Source organism: Procambarus clarkii, chromosome 60, assembly GCF_040958095.1.
Source record: "Procambarus clarkii isolate CNS0578487 chromosome 60, FALCON_Pclarkii_2.0, whole genome shotgun sequence".
NCBI lineage: Eukaryota > Metazoa > Arthropoda > Malacostraca > Decapoda > Cambaridae > Procambarus > Procambarus clarkii.
In genome coordinates, this window is record NC_091209.1 from 14,797,677 (window position 1) to 14,817,103 (window position 19,427).

Here is a 19,427-nt window from a genome sequence, read left to right on the forward strand (position 1 = left end):
GCTTGACACGTCTCCCATGCAATACACGGCCATGGCCACGGAGGACAGCAGGGCGCCTATCTCGTCGCCCAAGATGCCGGAGTCCATGGCGGGAGACCACGAAGGAAAGGAGGCACCGTTCCCTTTCCCCAGGGGCGTTACCGACACACTGGAGCGGAGGCTGAGTGGCGAGGATGGGGACTCTAAGAGACGCACGCCAGACACCAAAACCGCCGTGTCCCCAGCTCCCAGTCCTCGCATGCGAGTCCCCAGTCCCCTCGATCGCACCCCAGACCACAGTCCCAGACACAGCCCCAGACACAGTCCCAGACACAGCCCCGCTCACACCCCGGAGGACGACCGCCCGCACACCCCAGCCGCCCACACACGCAGCAGAGCGCCACTCGCCTTCTCTATCGACCGAATAATGGAACCGACGCCCAAGAGGGTCAAAGTAATGGAGGTGAGATGGAGTGACCAATACTCCAGGGCCAGTATGTACGAAACCTGTACATCTGTCCATGTAATGGCTTTGTTTACATTTATTAAGTAGTTTATGAGTTTTGAAACACTACTAGGTTGTTTATAACAATAATAACCTTGGGTTGTGAAGTTCCAAGCTCGGAAACTAATAAATGTAAAAAAGCCGCCATGATTAAGAAAAGATGTATAGGTTTCGTAAGTGGTTGCGTAAATTCTTCATGAACCCCATCCTCCGTAATGTTATCTAATATAGACACTAAAACATACGTACAAAACATGAACTGTTGTGGGTCGGACAGCCCAGTAGTCTACGTCCTCCGTTCACACCCTAGGACCCTGGTATCAATCTCCGGGCAGAACAGAGACGGTTGGAAACTTTGACTTTCACCTGATGCCTCTGTTCACCTAGCAGTAAAAATAGGTACCCGGGTGTTACGCAACTGTTGAGGGTTACATCCTAATGAAGGTCGGTAATTTGCCCGACCTTCATTATTAGGGGGGGACCTTGATAAACCTAACGGGCTTCCTGTCCCCGATTATGGGAAGTGCAAGACAACGTTTGTACTACTGAACTCCTCAAACGATATATCCAATCTCAGGCCTATTATATGTAATTTATTAGCCCTAGGAGTTTACATTACTATGAAAATCCTAGAAATAATTAGGATACGTCTAGGAGAGCTTACATGTACTATAAAAGGCCTAGTAATAAGTAGGATAGGTCTAGGATAGTTAGTAATCGGCCGAGAATGTATGCAATGTCAATAGTACACATGTAGACTTATGTAAAAACAACAATCCACTTTTGTACAAATGCCTCTAAGTCAATGTCTATTAACATTTAGGAGGATGGGTTTGTACACTGATGACTTTCACTTCTAATGTATTTTATATTTGTTTATTATGGTTTTTACATTTTTTTTAAGCTGCTTCATTTTTGACATCTTAAATATTATGTTCTTTTTTTATGTTAAAAATTGTGTTTAATTCTCCAAAATAGTTTTAAGAGCTTGAATTGTCTCTCCATTTTAAGCCGTGTACATGTAATTGGTAACTTACCGTTCAATTTAGGCTTGTTCGCGCCAACCCCTGCAATGTCTTGATCTGTTTGTCACTGTTATGCACGCGCGTGTGTGTTGTTGATACCACATGTGTGTCACACGTGTGTGTTGTTGATGATACCACGTGTGTCACATATGTGTGTTGTTGATACCACATGTGTGTCACACGTGTGTGTTGTTGATGATACCACGTGTGTGTCATATGCGTGAGTTGTTGATACCACGTGTGTGTCATATGCGTGTGTTGACGATCTCACAGGTGTGTGTACGATATAGAAGACATTTCCTAGCCTTGATTTTCCTCTCTGTTTCTGTCTATCTTTCTTCCATCTCCCTTGTCTCTCTTACTCCATCCTTAGGTTCCATCTTCTGTCTGACCCTCTCCCTCCTTGGCTTCTATCTCCTGTCTGTCCTATTCCTCTCCCCTCTCTTCCTGTTCAGCGTATTACTTACGCGAGTACACTGCTACTTTACAATCATCCACTTGGCCGTGATAGAATTACTGAGGGTTAGTAAGCTCTCAAAATCTGGTCTTGTAATGTAGTCACTGTCACTCATAATATAATATCTCCTCTTTGTCTTCTTTTCCTCCATCTCTTTTAGTTTTCTTTATATGTATATATATATATATATATATATATATATATATATATATATATATATATATATATATATATATATATATATATATATATATATATATATATATATATATATATATATATATGTATGTGTGTGTGTACTCACCTATTCGAACTCACTTATTTGTGCCTGCAGGATCGAGCATTGACTCTTGGATCCCGCCTTTCCAGCCATCGGTTGTTTACAGCAATGACTCCTGTCCCATTTCCCTATCATATCTAGTTTTAAAATTATGAATAGAGTTTGCTTCCACATCCTGCTCTTTAAGTGCATGCCATTTTTCCACTACTCTCATGAACTTCCTAACATTCGTGTGTGTGTACTCACCTAGTTGTACTCACCTAGTTGTGTTTGCGGGGGTTGAGCTCTGGCTCTTTGGTCCCGCCTCTCAACCGTCAATCAACTGATGTACAGATTCCTGAGCCTACTGGGCTCTGTCATATCTACATTCGAAACTGTGTATGGAGTCAGCCTCCACCACATCACTTCCTAATGCCTTCCTAGTGTGTATGTGTGTGTGTTTATGCCGGGAGTTTCACTAATGCTGCTTAGCTTATTTGTGTTCTGTGGTGCTGCAGGTGACCAAGCCGTCGTCGCCGCCCTCAGCGCCCCTGCGGCCGCTGGTCGCCAGGCGTCTCCTAGACCACGACCCTTTCCACGTTCCCCACCGCAACCTCCACGACCCCCACCACCGCGACCTGCACGACCCCCACCACCGCGACCTCCACGACCCCCATCACCGCGACCTGCACGACCCCCACCACCGCGACCTGCACGACCCTCACCACCGCGACCTCCACGAGCCCCACCACCGCGACCTGCACGACCACCGTGACCTGCACGACCCCCGGCTAGCGGGTTTGAGGGCTCTGTACGACCACCACCGCGCCAAGGAGCTTCTCCACGACCCTCGTGCCAGAGATCTCCTGGCTCACTACCCGCTCCTTTACCACTACTACCAGGTACGACCTTTACTTGTACTAATGCAATTAACAGGTACGACGCACTCGTACCAAAACTTGGGTGCTAAATATATCAGCACAACATAGAACATGTTATAGTGGCTACAAATTGGATAAATTTAGTCACAAAAACCTGGGTAAATACTGGCTTAGAAAAAATATATCCTGGGTAAATACTGGCTTGGCAAAAAAAAATCAATCCTGGGTAAATACTAGTTTGGAAATAGAGGTTGTTGATCTATGCACCAGATTACCGGGTAACATAAGCGACGTGGGATCGCTGGATAGTTTCAAGCGTAGGCTAGAAATATAGAAGGGATGTTGTTTTATGTGGGGTTGGCTCACCCTGGGTCAATAGATGCGCGACACACAACGTTTAAGAAACGTAAAAAAAACACGTTGTTTCTACGTTATGTATTGGGAATTGGGCAGTTTATTTCTTAACAACACACTCTTCTTCACCAGGCTGGCGGCGTCTTCCCATCCTCAAGTGTTCCAGACGGCGCCCTCCCGACTTCTGCCGCCGCCGCCACCACCCAGCCACCGCCGCTGCCGCCCCCTCAACCGCCACCCGCCGCCACCGCCCACTTGAGCCCTGCACCCGCCCACAGGCTCACGCCCCACGCCCTGTCAGCCTTCACCCGCCTCGACCTGCTGAAGGCCAGAACGCAAGCGCAGACTACCACCTCACATGCTCTCCTCTACATTAGTGTGAGTATCACTGGCCTCCCTTCAGTAGCTCTGGTCTATCTGCACCTCCAGTGGCTTGTAGTAACCTGCCTTCAATACAGCTACAATCTACCTCCACGTTTAGTGGCTTGTAGTAACCTGCACTCATATTGGCTTGTAGTAACCTGCACTCATATTGGCTTGTAGTAACCTGCACTCATATTGGCTTGTAGTAACCTGCACCTCCAGTAGCCTGTAGTAACTTGCTTCCAATAACCTGTACATCTAGCAAAGGAGCATGAAAAATCTACTCCCTAAGACAACTGTATCATGCTTGTGACAGCTGAATAAGTTACAGAGAATTATTAAGGATAGTATTAAAAGTCTAAGTGATGAGGACTCCATCTCATGACTAGTCATGAGTTAGTCCAAACATGCGCCTTCCAAGGAAGAGTAGACTATAACCTTGAACAGCGTGAGAATAATAATAGATTTAGGACTCCAGTGAAACTTCGTAAACTGAGAGGAAAGTGAAATATACGATAGACTCTGTAATATGGAAAGTTTGCATCATCTCCAAATATAAATCTAACCAAATGTAAATTGTGAAATGTAATGCAGAAAATTCAATAATTCAGAGATAACTATCACAAAATATTAAGTATCTAAATACTTCATTTAATCAGCCACCCGGACTGGTCGGTACAGCGACACCCTCGCTTCTTGCATGTCGGCGTTCGATTCCCGATGGCACAAGTGGTTGGGCACCATTCCTTCCCTCGTTCTATCCCAGCTCCGGGTTCTCATACATCCCTTTTCATGTGCTATATAGTCATACTACCTTAGAGCTCTCTCCTCATAATTACTTTACCTTTCCTTCGGAATTTTAAATACAAACAATCTTAGGAAAGTATCTCAGGCTTGTCAACGGTAGCTTTCCCCACCACCACTACCCAGTAGCCACAATATCCAAAAGTAACCCCAGTTCAACGCCAAATCAAAGTTAATTCAACGCCGTCAACATTGATTCAACATTGAACCAACGCCGCTGTTGGATATTTGTGTACACTGGAGTACTCAAGATGAGTGTGTTCTGCGTGATTAGCAAATGAACACTGTATTTAACTAAAGGAAACATACTTATTAAGAGTGTGCGCTCAGCAAGTTATGACGTTTGAGAACTTGGAAGGGATATGGGGAACAAGGAGCTGGGATATGAAGACAAGGAGCTATGATATGAGGACAAAGAGCTGGGGCATGAGGACAATGAGCTGGGATATGAGGAAAAGGAGCTAGAAGATGAGAACAGGGTGCTAGGATATGAGGACAAGGAGCTGGTATATTAGGACAAGGAGCTGGGATATTAGGACAAGGAGCTGGTTTATTAGGACAAGGAGCTGGGATATTAGGACAAGGAGCTGGGATATGAGGACAAGGAGCTGAAATATGAGGACGGAGGGCGCTCAACCACATGGAACATCGGGAATCGAACGTCGGCCATGTAAGATACAATTCCGTCGCTGTACCGACCAGTCTAAAAGTATTTAACGAGTGATTCACACTTATATATAGCTTAGCACATTGGGGCCCAGTTCCCAAACCCATGACGGGGCGTTATAACCTTCCCGCCACCGCACACAGGATGGGTATGGGGGGTATAAACTAAACTCTGTCTCGCTCCCATCCCCAGCAGACGGAGACGAAGGTGACGGGGGATTCACCGGTGCCACGGCCCTACGACCTCTCGATGACGGGTGCCGCGGCCGCAATGTCGCGCGTCTCCGCCACACTGGCGTCTTCCTCCTCCAGCACCTATTGCACCTCCCACAGGTCACTGGCAGACCTCAGGCCCCCGCCCTCGCTACCCGCTCCAGTCTCCCCTGGGGCTCCCCTCCCGGCCTCCACCACGCCAGGGGCCGCGACGAGGGGGGCGGGGGCGCCGCACACCACCACCCTGCCGCCCCCCAACACTATCTCCAACACCACTACCACCACCACCAGCGCCTCCTCCCGCACCGACACTCAGAACCCAGGTAAGCTATCTTACTAGCGGAGCCCCAGTGCCCATGACCAGCTCTTCAGGCTCTTGCTCTATCGTTACACTCCTGTTAATAACATAAGTAGTCACAAACCAGCAGCTTAGAGCATTGGGTGGAATCCTCATTATGGCTCCTACTGATTTTCTCAGCTCAAAGCACCTGGACAACTAGCGCCATTACCACTGGCTTGTTTAAACATGACATTACTCACGGTAGAACAGTGTAATCGCCAAATAGTTTTGTCATTCCGCGTTCTAGTTGCGCGCCGCCTAGCGGTAGACGCTGGTATTAAGTGTGATGTTGGTGTATTACGCAAGAACCAGTTGATAGTCAGGCCGCAAGACAAAGATAACTGATACAAATCTTGTTATATTAATTTGTTTTCATTATATCTTAATCTAAAGGAAGTACCCAGCGTTGTTCGGGGTGAGGACGTTACATCTTCGTTACCTATTATCTTCGTCACTGACCATCTTCACTAAAAACAACTTTCTACACACGACTATCCTAATCACTATAATCATCTTCACTACTCAGGCACTGCTACGTAACCCATCTACAGCCATACTACTTTCCCTCTCCTTCACCACCTTCCTTACCCTTCACCATCTTCCTTACCCTTCATCTCCTTCACTACCTTCTTTATCTTTCACCACCTTCCTTTTATCTCTGTAACCATTTTCAATACACCGTCTTTGTCAATAAACCACATAAGAGAAACTGACATTTAATCACGTAGAAAATAATATGCTAGATGGATCTTAGTGAGGGTGGAGTCTGATATTTAGTAAGATTGGAAGTTAGTGTAATTCACCATTCCAAGCACTGGGGCGTGGAATGGGGCTCGACCAGATCCGCCTGTGACCATCCCCGAAAAGATTAATTACCATGCAAACTTGAGTGAGGCTACCCTCAAGCGTCTGGCCCCCAACTTCACACAGACATTCTCTTTTATAAATATCTATGCAAACATGAGCCTGATTCATATTCACATTCCACACATGTGGCAGAGAAAACGGATCAGATGTTGCCAATACATGGCTTCATAGGTGACTATTATATTCTGTGCTACTACTCATTCTGCTGCTTTATCAAGATATTTATGAGGGGAACATATGATGCTTCGAAAAGAAAACAGACCAAAGTGCCGTCTCTCGTGATGGTTCAGTTGTGTGTCAAAAATTATGTGATGTATGATGGATCTTTCTTCTTAGTGTAATATCTTCAATGAGATGTTGTCGTCTTGACTTCATATTGAGTGTTTAGGATGACAGTCCCCGAGATCGCAGGTCAACACACAAATAATCGGCGAATTGAACGATAATAAGAGACTGGACATAATTGAAACCCTTTAACATCAGATACACTTATCATATTATCAATAACCAGGGTTGTCCTTCCTTCAGCACGACCGTCAGTGTACTACTAGTTGATGCTCCACCCACACCCCCCCTCTGCCAACCAATGAGCGCGCAGGACCCGATTAATCTGTCAGCTGGACAGATTAATCACCCCCACCTTTCACCACATGTTCGTTGACCATATATCTTGCAGTTGTTATTCTCACTTCATCTCTGCCTCTAAAAATGCGAATTTGAGCTTGCAAAATGTTTCAGGATCAGCACAGTTACAAATGATCCAATAAAAAAAATATATATAGATCTTAGGTTTTTGATAGAGGAGGCAATTGTTTCAAGCATGACAGCTTTAATAAAAGCAAGATTTTCATTACCTTTCTTAATGAGGGGTGTGTATGGTACCTGAATGGTGGGGAACAGATAAAGAGGGACATCAGTGACAGGTTGATTACATTTAAAATGTATGTTCAATTTAATGAGATCGCAGACATTTTTATTCGCCATATATTATAAAATAGGTGAGCTAATGAGTTAGCACAAATTGCTGGTGTAGTTAGGTAACCAAATATCTTGTCTCTGAGCAATGCTGAGGAGAATAAGCATCAATACTCTGCAGAAAGCACAACCTCTGATTGTATTTCAGTCATAATTAAAATCGCAGAAGGCAGGCACTTTGTATGTTGATATTTCTTAAAGCATGACAATTGGACTGACCTCAACTGGTCTATGACACTCGCATAACCCCCATGTTTTAGGTTGTAAAGCTGGGAGAGGCTAGCTCCAAGCATCTGGCCTACTACTTTGGATAAACAGACATTATATTATATACATAAGAAACTGTCAACATTTTCAAATGCAGAGGTTTAATGAATATAAGTTAGCTTAAGCATCTAAATATATAACCAAGAGAAACGAGGTGAAGTAAGATGTCGGTTGGGATAATAGTTTTTCTGCAGTTTTCTTACCTAAGTTCTTATGATGGCTGGGAAAGTGTGCTGGATATTCTGTCTTTCTCGTCAAGATGGCAGAATAAAACTGAGTATGAGTTGACCGTTAATAGTTGATTGATGCTTTATAAATAGTTCTTTGCCGGTCTAATCTTTTATTGCCGTGATATCTGTCGATTATTTCTGTGCTGGTCATCAGGATATTTCTAATGCTGATCTGGTTGTTTGTTGAAATTATGTTTTCTTTATGGAGCCTTGTTGTTTGTGCATTGTGAGGCGCCTTGAGAGATGCTGTAGTCTTGCTTATATATATTGAGATAGTTGGGTCTGACAGTCCTAAAGTGGGCGTGCGAAGGCAGAGACAATGTTCGTCTCTTTCACTTGGTGTCGGGAGAGTTCTTCATGAGGAAGTTGGCGGTCTTCTTACTCTTGTAGTATATTATTAACGCTATCATCTGGTTAGTGTCGGTAAAGGGTCGCGTTTCTATCAATAATGTCTTTCCAGACACTTTCCTCCGTTTAGTGAGCCGTGGAAAAGACGCTCCAAAAGAACAGGTTAACAGATGGGGGCAGATACTGCAGTGTTGGTTGTTTCATCAGAGGTAGCATGGCGGTTCACCTTCCTTTTAATGATATCTTCGACATATCTGTTATTGACCAGAACTTGCCGTGTTTAAACATCTTAAGACAACATAGGCAAGACTCGAAATTTACCCAAATATTAACTATTTCTTGCAGTCTGACTCTCATCAACTTAGTTTATATTATAAACTCTGTATGAAGGAATTCGTCTAGGGATGAAATTTGTCCAATGCCTCTGTTTACCGTGACTGTTGTTAGTACAAGTGTCTACTGGTAGGTGGCGTACGTCTGGCAGGGGGACAATTCATAAAGTGAGTGGCTTTGACCCAGCTCTTTATTACCCTCCTCCATGCCCACCAGCACCCACTAACCTCCACGCCCACTAGCACCCACTAACCAACTCTATTTCCTCCCTCAGGAACCGAGGCCGCTAGCACCTCGCCAAGCCTACCCAGCGCAGGCGTCGCCCTAACAACCCCTACTGCAGGAGCAGCCCCGCCGCCACCTTCTACAGGGAACACCGACACCGCCGCCGCCACCACCGGTGACTCCAGCGATGGGGTGGTGGTGGCGGTGGGCGGGAAGAAAAGCGGGGCGGGCGGAGGACTGGGCGGCGGGGTGGGAAAGGCTCAGAAGACGTTCACTTGTCCGGAGTGCGGCAAGATCTTCAACGCCCACTACAATCTTACCCGCCACATGCCCGTCCACACCGGAGCAAGACCCTTCGTCTGTAAGGTCGGTACCCTCATACTCCAACTCTTATGCTTCCTCCCTTATGCTCCAGCCTTCATGCTCTCATCTACATTTATAAATATAAACGAGACTGTATGTCTGTCTGTTTGAGGTTGGGGGGGCCAGACGCTCGGGGAAGCCTTAACAGACTTTGCAGGGTGACTGGTCTTTGTCGGGGGAAGGTCAAGGGGGAGAGGGAGGTCAAGCCCCATGCCCCCCTCCTTTGCATGCAATGAAAAAGAACAATAATTCACAATCTCACTATAGCAGACCCTATCCTCACTAAGATTCACATAGCATATTATTTTCTACATCATTAAATGTTAGTTTCTCTGTTATATTTTATATATTGATGAAGACAGTATTTAGTTAAATTGGTTATAAGAATGAACAGAATGTGAATAGTAGAGAAGGTAGTGAAGAGTCGGATAGGTGGTGAAGGGTAGGGAAGGTGAGGGTGAGTGATGAAGAGAGGGTGAAGTGAAGATGGTAACAATGATGAAGAGTGTAGTGTGTATGTGGCCTTTGTCCCCGAGCAGCGCCGGCCAGCCCTTCTAGTATCGGATATATTTCACTGAATACCTCGCATCCTCATAACTTTCCTTTCCAGTGTCTTACATAATAGTCATTTCCTTTAACCCCTATTCCTCTTTTTTTCATCTTACATATAATCCTTGTACTTGAGTTCCATCATTGTAACTGCCATCACTAATAAACCCCGAGGCTAGACTGCACAATATATAAGTGGACACCCAATCAGAAAATAAAGGAAATGACGTTTCGCTCCGTCTTGTACAATTATCAAGTTGTCCAAGACGTACCGATACGTCGTCACTTTTTAAAATATTTTTTTTATTCAGGAAAAGTACATTCATAGATGATGAGTTACAAACATAATGTTGCAGGCGATGAGTCACAATAACGTGGTTAAAGTATGTTGACCAGACCACACACTAGAAGGTAATAGTACGACGTCGACGTTTCGGTCCGTCCTGGATCATTCTCAAGTCGATTGAGAATGGTCCAGGACGGACCGAAACGTCGTCGTCCCTTCACCTTCTAGTGTGTGGTCTGGTCAACAAACATAACGTTGGATTTATAGATAGAGCTAGTATATATACAAAACCTAAAGCCACTAATACGCATAGTGTTTCGGGCAAATACGCAGTGTTTCGGACTTACTTTACTTTCAGATGTGTGGATTGGCTGTTTAATTTTCAACTACATTATTGTGACTTACTGACTGCAAGTGATAGTAACTGTGCCAGTGTTTGTGTGAAAGCTTCGCTAATGAAGCTTCGTGGTGTTTCAGGTGTGTGGGAAAGGGTTCCGGCAGGCGTCTACACTGTGTCGGCACAAGATCATCCACACCTCCGAGAAGCCTCACAAGTGTCAGACGTGTGGCAAGGCCTTCAACAGGTAAGGGCCCTTACCTCTCTCTCCTACCACAATCGTATCAATGCAAACATTTACCTAGGCTAATATCTCATCAGATCTGCTCTGTTTACGGTCTTCTCAAAAAATAATGAAAAATTACCCCAGTATTATTATGCTTGATTAAATAAATTAATGTATTATCCAGTTATTTAATTATATTGTATATAATATATACGGTTAAAATAAATTAATTTTCTCGTGGCCTTAGCTTTTTATATAAATTTGTATTTAATTTTGTTCCTTGTATTGCCTGTAACTCTGAGTCAGGTTTTATTAAGCATTTACGGCAACTACTTACGAGACCTGTACATCTTTCCGCAACCATGGTGGCTTTGTTTATTACAATTTATGAGCTTGGAAGCTTCAGAATCCAAGGTTATTATTGTTATCATCAACCTCGTAAGTGGTGCTTCGGAGCTCATTAGCTGTTTAATAAATGTAAACAACACCGCCATGATTTAAGACAAATGTACAGATTTCGCAATTACGCTTAAATGTTTGATGACTCGTAGCCCAGGTGGTGTAGCTTGAGAAGGGAAGATAATGCGGTTGTTCCCTGATAGGTCGTCGACGCTGAATACGCACGTGAGGATTCACAACGGGTACAAGCCTTACGTGTGTGAGTTCTGCGGGAAGGGCTTCCATCAGAAGGGTAACTACAAGAACCACAAGCTGACCCACTCGGGGGAGAAGGCGTACAAGTGCCACGTGTGCAACAAGGCCTTCCACCAGGTGTACAACCTCACCTTCCACATGCACACGCACAACGACAAGAAGCCCTTCCAGTGCTCCATCTGCGGCAAGGGCTTCTGCCGCAACTTTGATCTCAAGAAGCACATGAGGAAACTCCACGACAACACGCACTACTCGTCAGCGTCGCCGTCAGTGTCACCTGTGGCCGAGGGTAGCATGAGTTCGAGCCCCTCCACTCCGCTGCCCAGGCAGTTCTCGGTCCTACCGTCCCTGATGGGTGGCGCCACCTCCCTCCCCACCAACATGGCTACCCTGGGCTCTCTATCCCACCCCCCGCCCTCCATGCCACCGCCTCTCCCCGCCCACTTCATGAACCCATTCCTCATCGCTCCACCCTCGCTGCCAGGCGCCTCGGCCGCGCCTTACCTTCATAAGATCCCGTCCTTGCTAGGCTGATGGCTGCTGCTGGCTCACCTCGCCGCCTCCGCCTCCTGACCCGCGCGACAACACGTTAACCTGTCGTGTTCTTCCTTTACGTGACGCCAAAGATTCCTTCGTTTGCATCGTGACGCAGAACTGCCACCACTTGTGGTGACGTTTCATCTCCCGCACACTCACCTGTGCAACACATCGTCTAGTCCGGCTTTTAAAGTGCTCGCTTAGTCAGGAAGCATTCGAACACCCTTTTCCTCTACTGAGCAAAGCGACCCCAATACAGGTTTTCTTACCCCACCTCTCCGCCCCCTCACCCCCACCAGATGTGCCCTTCAGACGGCAGGCGACGGCTGGGAGCATCATGGCTAGCCTCAGTTGATCTAACCAATCTCGCTCATCAGTGAGTTGAGAAACACAAGTTACCACTCAAGACCCTGCGGGTCGTCCCCAGGTCGACTGCTGCTGCCCTCACGTCGTCTTCCCGCCATCAGAGGCTGCTACTAGTTAGCGGTAAGACCAACAACGAGTGACTAGAATCAACTGTCCTCCAGCAGCCAGTAGCTTCACCTTCTAGCACAGCAGCAGCCTTCAGTCGTGGCCAACTGACGGTTGTTTAAGGGCGCCTCCCCAATGGCCATCTTCAGAGGAAAACAATCGGGACTCAGTGTTATAAGTAACCCTACCAAAGTGGAACAAAGCTGTCTTATCTTTTAAGGTACTGGGTAAAGAGTAAAGTGTTTAGTTAGAACTGACGATGAAACCAGTGATTTGTTTTTATTTTCTTCTTGCAGGACGTTCAGAATAGCATGTTGATGATCTCTTTCACTGGAATCAGCTCCAATCTATGACACTGGGGTTCTTGCCCCTCAGAGGGGAGTCTGATCTCCCGCAACCAAAGTCAAATATCATTCGCTGGATATGTTAACCCTTTTTAGACCCTGAGCTTCATTTGGGCTTGATCTCCCTCACAAGAGGCTGACCTTCCCCACGGTTGTCTCAACAACCATGGGAAAAGCGGGAAATATGAAGCCCTAATTAGTTCCCTGAGGCGTTTAGCGACTCCCTGCGGCTTCCTGCGGCTCCCTGTGGCCCCCTGCGGCCCTCTGCGGCAGCCCCGCCGGAATTGTCATGTGGGTGTCATCACGTGTAATTACTTTGTGTCAAATATAGTTTGTTATGTTGTGATTGAGGCGGTCAGAGTGCCACTGTCCTCCATAGAGATGTCTAGTCACTCGGGTATTTACAACCACATAATGTATATATTGTGTATATGGCCTTTGTGTATATGATACAGTGTGTATATGATGTATATAGTGATGGGAAATGGCTGGGTGACAGAGCTGTTGTTGTTCTTCTTTATCTTCTCCGGATGTGACGTCATCATGGCCGAAACATTGTTGTTTAAATCTCCAATGGTTATGTCATCAATACGACTAGTTACGTCCTATGAATGAAGTTATACAAATGAGCCAAAAATGCTGACTTATATATCATCAAATTTATTTACATAGTTGTATACTAAGTGACATTATAAATAGGCTCGACAATTGATGTCTCCTGGAAATGACGTCATCAACATGGCCGACGTTAACAATTAATATAGCAGCCATAGAGCGAAGGTCAGCTTCAAGTGGTGGTCCAAAGTTAGCTGTCCCACGGACCTAAAGTAGCATTACTCTTTTAAACACTGCTGAGTTTAGCCAATCACGTCACACTAGTCATGCCAGTTATGACGTCAACTCTAAGCTGAACCTATTGCAGAGCCAATTTAGTTATGACGTCAACAGGGCAAAAAACGGGTTAAACCAATCATATAGTTAGGCCAACGATGACATCATAGATGTAAATAGCTGTCCTTAACCAATCACAATGCAGGCTAGGCATGGTGCAAATATATATATATCTGTCATCTGTTGAAAGGAACGAATTTTTAGTGGCGACCTACCTGAGAGTCACACTAGTCCCCAGCCAGTTCGGTGAATAAACTGATTACATCATGACGGTTCTTGTTTTATTGACCTCTTCCCACACCCGCCTCGGGCTTACCACGGATTGGCAGGGGTGATTCTTTTAATCCTTCGTTCCTGTCTGGACAAAAGATGCAGCAACCTAGTGGCCATACTGAAACGCACACGCCCCCACGCACACGCCCCCACGCACACGCACACGCACACACACACACACACACACACACACACACACACACACACACACACACACACACACACACACACACACACACACACACACACACACTGTATATAAACACGTACACTCACACTAGAGCCATAAGCTTGGTGTGTGAAGGGAAATGCAATCGAGGCGTCCAGGATCCCACGCTGGAAAAAAATAAAACTGAGTTTACCTACATCCCCTACCCTCCTCCTCCTCCTTCTCTTCCTCCCACCGGCTCTAGCATTTTCTTGCCACTAAACGCGCAACACAGAAAGAAAAACACAATAAAAATGGTAATCCATGTTTGACGCAAATGTTCAGCACCGAGCCTTGGACTACGTCCCCCCTATCCCCCGAAACCTCTACCCTTTGGTGTATTGGCAAATCTGTTTCACTTTTCGGAAAACATTATTCCACCCTAGAGCACTCAGGGCTCCTCTTAATTCTCACAAGCTGCCGGCTTCTCCACCCGGGCCAACTGCAAGGCGTTCTGTACTGCCTCTTATCAACTTGTAAATTCGGCGAGGTATACACATGCACTCACACGGGGCTCCAAAATGTGTGGCTGCAAGGCCAGGTGTGAAAGTGTACATGATGGGCGAGGAATTACCGCGAGAGGGGTAGGGGGGTATTACGGCGCGGCTCTGTGGTATGGCGACGAGCGGCAACTCCGTAATCCATTCTTTTTAATCCAGACGACCGACCGGGGTGTGAACTCGAATGGGCGGCCGCGTCCGAACCCTCCCGCCCCACTTCTCCGCCGCCCCGCGCCGCCCATCACTCTCTCTCTCCCACTTCCTCGTGTAAGTGATACCTTGCGGTGATTTAGTTACCGGCGAGAAGTGGATTCAAGATGGAGTTAGGTTCTTCCCAAGGGGAGGAAGTATTGATCGGAGAGGCACGGATGAAGTCGGGGACGAGGCCTCTTCGGACGTGACAAGATCTGCGGGGCCCCGGACACGAAGATTATGCGATATTAAAACCTTTCGTCCATTGATTCCGCGGCGTATTAGCCCCCATCAGAAATAAATCCGTGGCCGGGCTGTTTATAGAACCATGCCGGGAAATGTTGGGGGATGAGACGGGCGGCGGTCGGGTGGGTGCTCATCAAAGGCTATAATGAGGCAGTAAACAATTGGCGCAAAACAAGCTACTCGCCAGGGCTGTTGGCGCGCTAGAAATGTTGGGCTGTTTGGACGCGTTTGTTGATTGAGCTGTCAAGTTGGTGGGAATTATTCATTGCCTTTTTATCCTCCTGGCTGCAAGATGTGTCAATAGCTAGTGGCGGGAACGTAAACACCCCGCCACAGACACGCACAAACTTTCATGAATCCCGGAGTGGGACTTGCTCTTGGCGGGGCATTCGAAATTGTGTGAACAACGACACGCTCTCCTTCCCTCCCTCTCACTCTCCCTCCCTCTCCTCACTCTCCCGTTTTATTTATTAGTTTGAGTGGTGCAGTTCACCAGTCACTTCACCCCTGGATAAGTACACGGGGAGGTGGGAGGAGAGGGGAAAGAATAATAATTAGCTATATTCTCTGCTTGCGTCTCTTGTTTCTCTTCCTACCTGTCTCTCTCTACATGTTTGTTGTCTTCCTACCTGTCTCTCTCTACATGTTTGTTGTCTTCCTACCTGTCTCTCTCTACATGTTTGTTGTCTTCCTACCTGTCTCTCTCTACATGTTCGTTTGTCGTCCTACCTGTCTCTCTCTACATGTTTGTTTGTCTTCCTACCTGTCTCTCTCTACATGTTTGTCGTCCTACCTGTCTCTCTCTACATGTTTGTTGTCTTCCTACCTGTCTCTCTCTACATGTTTGTCGTCCTACCTGTCTCTCTCTACATGTTTGTTGTCTTCCTACCTGTCTCTCTCTACATGTTCGTTTGTCGTCCTACCTGTCTCTCTCTACATGTTTGTTTGTCTTCCTACCTGTCTCTCTACATGTTTGTCTTTCTTCCTGTCTTGTCTGCCACACTATCTGTCTGTGTCTGCCATCCTGTCTGTCTGTCTGTGCCTGCCATCCTGTCTGTCTGTGCCTGCCTTCCTTACTGTTTGTGACTGTCCATCTTGATGTTTGTCTGCCTTTCCGCCTACCTCCTTGCTTGCCTCTCTGTCTTCTTATCTGTCGTTGTCTGCCTTGTTGTCTGTATTTCTGACTCTCGGTCTGTGTTTCTGCCTGTCGGTCTGTGTCTCCTTATCTTCTGTCTATATGCCTTTCTACTTGCCCGTTTCTGTCCGTCTGTCTATCTATCCCACACTCACTATGTTAAAGGAGGGATTATTTTTATAAAGAGCCTAACGACTAAAGATGCATTAACCGTCAAACTTGTTCTAGCTTAATTAATTTACCGAGTTAAATTTAGGCTACTCGCAATTTTAGTTGAAATGGATACATTTTACGAATTGTTTTGCCTGGTTCTCACTAGATTAAATTAATCTTGGTTTTGAGAGGGAGTTACAGTTGCTTAAAATTAGAGTAACGCATGTAGAAATGATTACTTGTGTAGTTTAAGCTTATGTTAGCTAGCTATATCACTGTTGGACTAGACGGGGGGGGGGGGGGAGGCCACATCTTCTCTACTCACCGTCTTCATCACTGAGACTACGCGACCTGAGTGCTCGTGAAGAACCAGGATATCTGTGTGTGCTCAGGTGTTTTCATGTATAACTCAGGTGTGCTTATGTCGAACAGATGGACAAAGGAATAATGGAATATGACAAATTACTGGCCCATGGGAGGGAGCTCTCGTATGAGCTCGGCCGTACATTTCTCTGGTTCTGGAGGCTCTCCAGTGAACGTGTTTCTATGATTTTAGAATTGGAAATTTTATTACAGAAAAACAACAACGTGTGTCACAGATCTGGAACTATACAGAAGACGCAAATTGCCTTCTGATTCCTCCAAATCTAAAATAATCACAATGTGATATCCTTCGTTTTGTGTTCACATTTGGGTTGATATTTTCATACCCGATTTATATGACTTTTTGTTAAGCCTTTTGTTAAATCCTTTGTTAAACCCTTTGTTGACCCCTTTGTTAAACCATTTTAAACCCTCTGTTAAAACCTTTGTTAAACCATGTTAAACCTTTTGTTGAACCCTTTGTTAAACCTTACGTTAAACCCTAAGTTAAACCCTACGTTAAACCCTTTGTTAATCCTTTGTTGACACACATGTGGTCACACATGGGCAACACACAGTTTAAGGATAGCATTAGTTTCTTAGTTCTAATGCTTCTGGATACTTTTCATAGCCACCATTTTGTTTTATTTCAACTTGTTCTTTGTTTTCTTTGACAAAAATAAATATGACCCCCAGATCATTTTCACAATCAGATTTGCCGATTTCAATATCTTAGCTGGTATCGTGTGCCTATCTTTATCGGTATCTTTATCTATGCTAATTGAGAACAAAATTAATGTTCAATTTGTTAGTAATTCAGGTCGTTCTGAAGAATGTGTGAGTCTTCTTATGAGTATATTACCTTCCCTATTTTACTACCTGTGACAAATTTACACAGGTTTACTTCAGCGTCTAAATCGTGCATGTTTATGGCAAACATTAGAGGTTCCAGGACAGTCCTTGGACACTCCACTTGTCACTGGCCTACAAGCTGATTTTACTCCATGTGTGTAGCCTACGTCGCTACTACTAGCACCATCACCATCAACACCATCACCATCAACACCATCACCTCAGTCACCATCATCACCACCACCACCTGCACCAAATTCACCAACATCTCAACCAACACCACCATCAACCCAATTACCATGGCCTTTCTCCACCACCACCAATATAACGACCACCCCCAATTCAACGACCACCACCAATACAACGACCACCCCCAATACAACGACTACCTCCATCATCACAACCCCCCCCCCCCCCCCAATACAACCACCACCAACACTTCTCACCTCAACAAAAGCAACTCACCACGGAGCAATATCTGTGTTGACTCACCTTAATTATTCCGTGCTTCCTTCTGCTCCGGCTATTATGTTCCGCCACTGTTTGGTAACCTCTTCAGCCAACAGTGAAGGAAAATTACCAATAATTATGTTAGTGTTGAAGATGCCTGTGGTGTTAGTGATGGTGGTGGAGGTTATGGTGTTAGTTTTGATGATTGAGATCGTGGTTGTAATAGTGGTGGGGGGTGGGAGTGGTTGTAGTAGTGGTGGGGGTGGTAGTGGTTGTAGTAGTGGTGGTAGAGGTGGTGGCATATGTTTGTGGGCATAATCATTGGAGTACAAATAACAAGTTTTTACAACCATCATAATTATCTGCAGAACAATGTTTGTTAGAGTTCAATCCCAACAAGTGTAAGAAGATGGGAAAGGGAGAAAGACGAACAGAGAGAGGTAAGCTACACCACAAGGGGAAAGGCAATTACAGAAATCCAAAAAAGAAGAAAAATTGAGGTGAATATAATTCGAACACTAACCACAGAGGCACACAAATGGGACAATATTGGCAGCATATGGGAGGCTGGCAAACATTAGAATGGAATTTATAAACAAGTAGGGAACGAATGCAATCTGTAGTCTACGTAAGGCCAATACTAGAATATGCAGCGCCATCCTAGAATCCGTATCTTGTGAAGCACAAATGTAAGCTAGAAAATATGCAGATTTGCTACTAGACAAGTGTATGAATTAAGAGGATTAAGAAGCGAGAAGGGAGCAAAACCTCCCAGTCCTAGACGAATAAACAAGACATATGTTCACTACATTCAAAATACCGAGGGGAATAGCCAAGGTGTACAAGGCTCTTTAGATGGAGAGACAAAAGAATAAAAAACATAGGTGGAAGCTGGAAACTCAAATGATTCGAAGTAATGTAAGGAAATACTCGTACCCTGCACCGCCCACGGGATGAGTAGCGGGGTGCATAATAAAGGAACAAAATCAAATCCTTGTACCGGTGGTCAACAAGTGGAGTGCACTGAGGGAAAAATAACTGTGGAAGCCACCTCCATCCACAGCCTTAATTCCAGAGTCATCAAATAATTCAAACATGAAAATCAAATAATAACTCAACAGGTACCGCAAACGGAGCATAAGGAGCTAGTCCTCACTTCCTATTACATACTGTTATGTAAGCTGTGTTAGGTAAGCACACACTCGACCTAACACTTATCACCTAATTCCCTCAATAGATAAAGATTACACAGCTGCCACATCACATATTTACCAATACAGTCTTCAATTCCCGTCTCCATTACCAT

General features: G+C 45.4%; 1 protein-coding gene across 1 annotated transcript; it reads left to right on the top strand.

Annotated features, from left to right (window-relative positions):
- The first annotated feature begins 436 nt into the window (after positions 1–436).
- On the top strand, positions 437–14,019 carry LOC138353863 (fez family zinc finger protein erm-like). Its single transcript, XM_069307294.1, has 7 exons — positions 437–442; positions 2,744–3,127; positions 3,593–3,838; positions 5,490–5,829; positions 9,135–9,457; positions 10,767–10,873; positions 11,455–14,019. Exons 1-7 carry the CDS (start codon positions 437–439, stop codon positions 12,038–12,040), a joined length of 1,992 nt encoding a protein of 663 aa, XP_069163395.1. The 3' UTR covers positions 12,041–14,019.
- Positions 14,020–19,427: the final 5,408 nt, after the last annotated feature.

Excerpts from the sequence above, each read along its gene's own strand:
- LOC138353863 (XM_069307294.1), top strand. Across the intron at positions 3,128-3,592 it reads TCCTTTACCACTACTACCAG|GCTGGCGGCGTCTTCCCATC; the intron begins GTACGACCTTTA and ends CTTCTTCACCAG. Across the intron at positions 3,839-5,489 it reads ATGCTCTCCTCTACATTAGT|ACGGAGACGAAGGTGACGGG; the intron begins GTGAGTATCACT and ends CATCCCCAGCAG.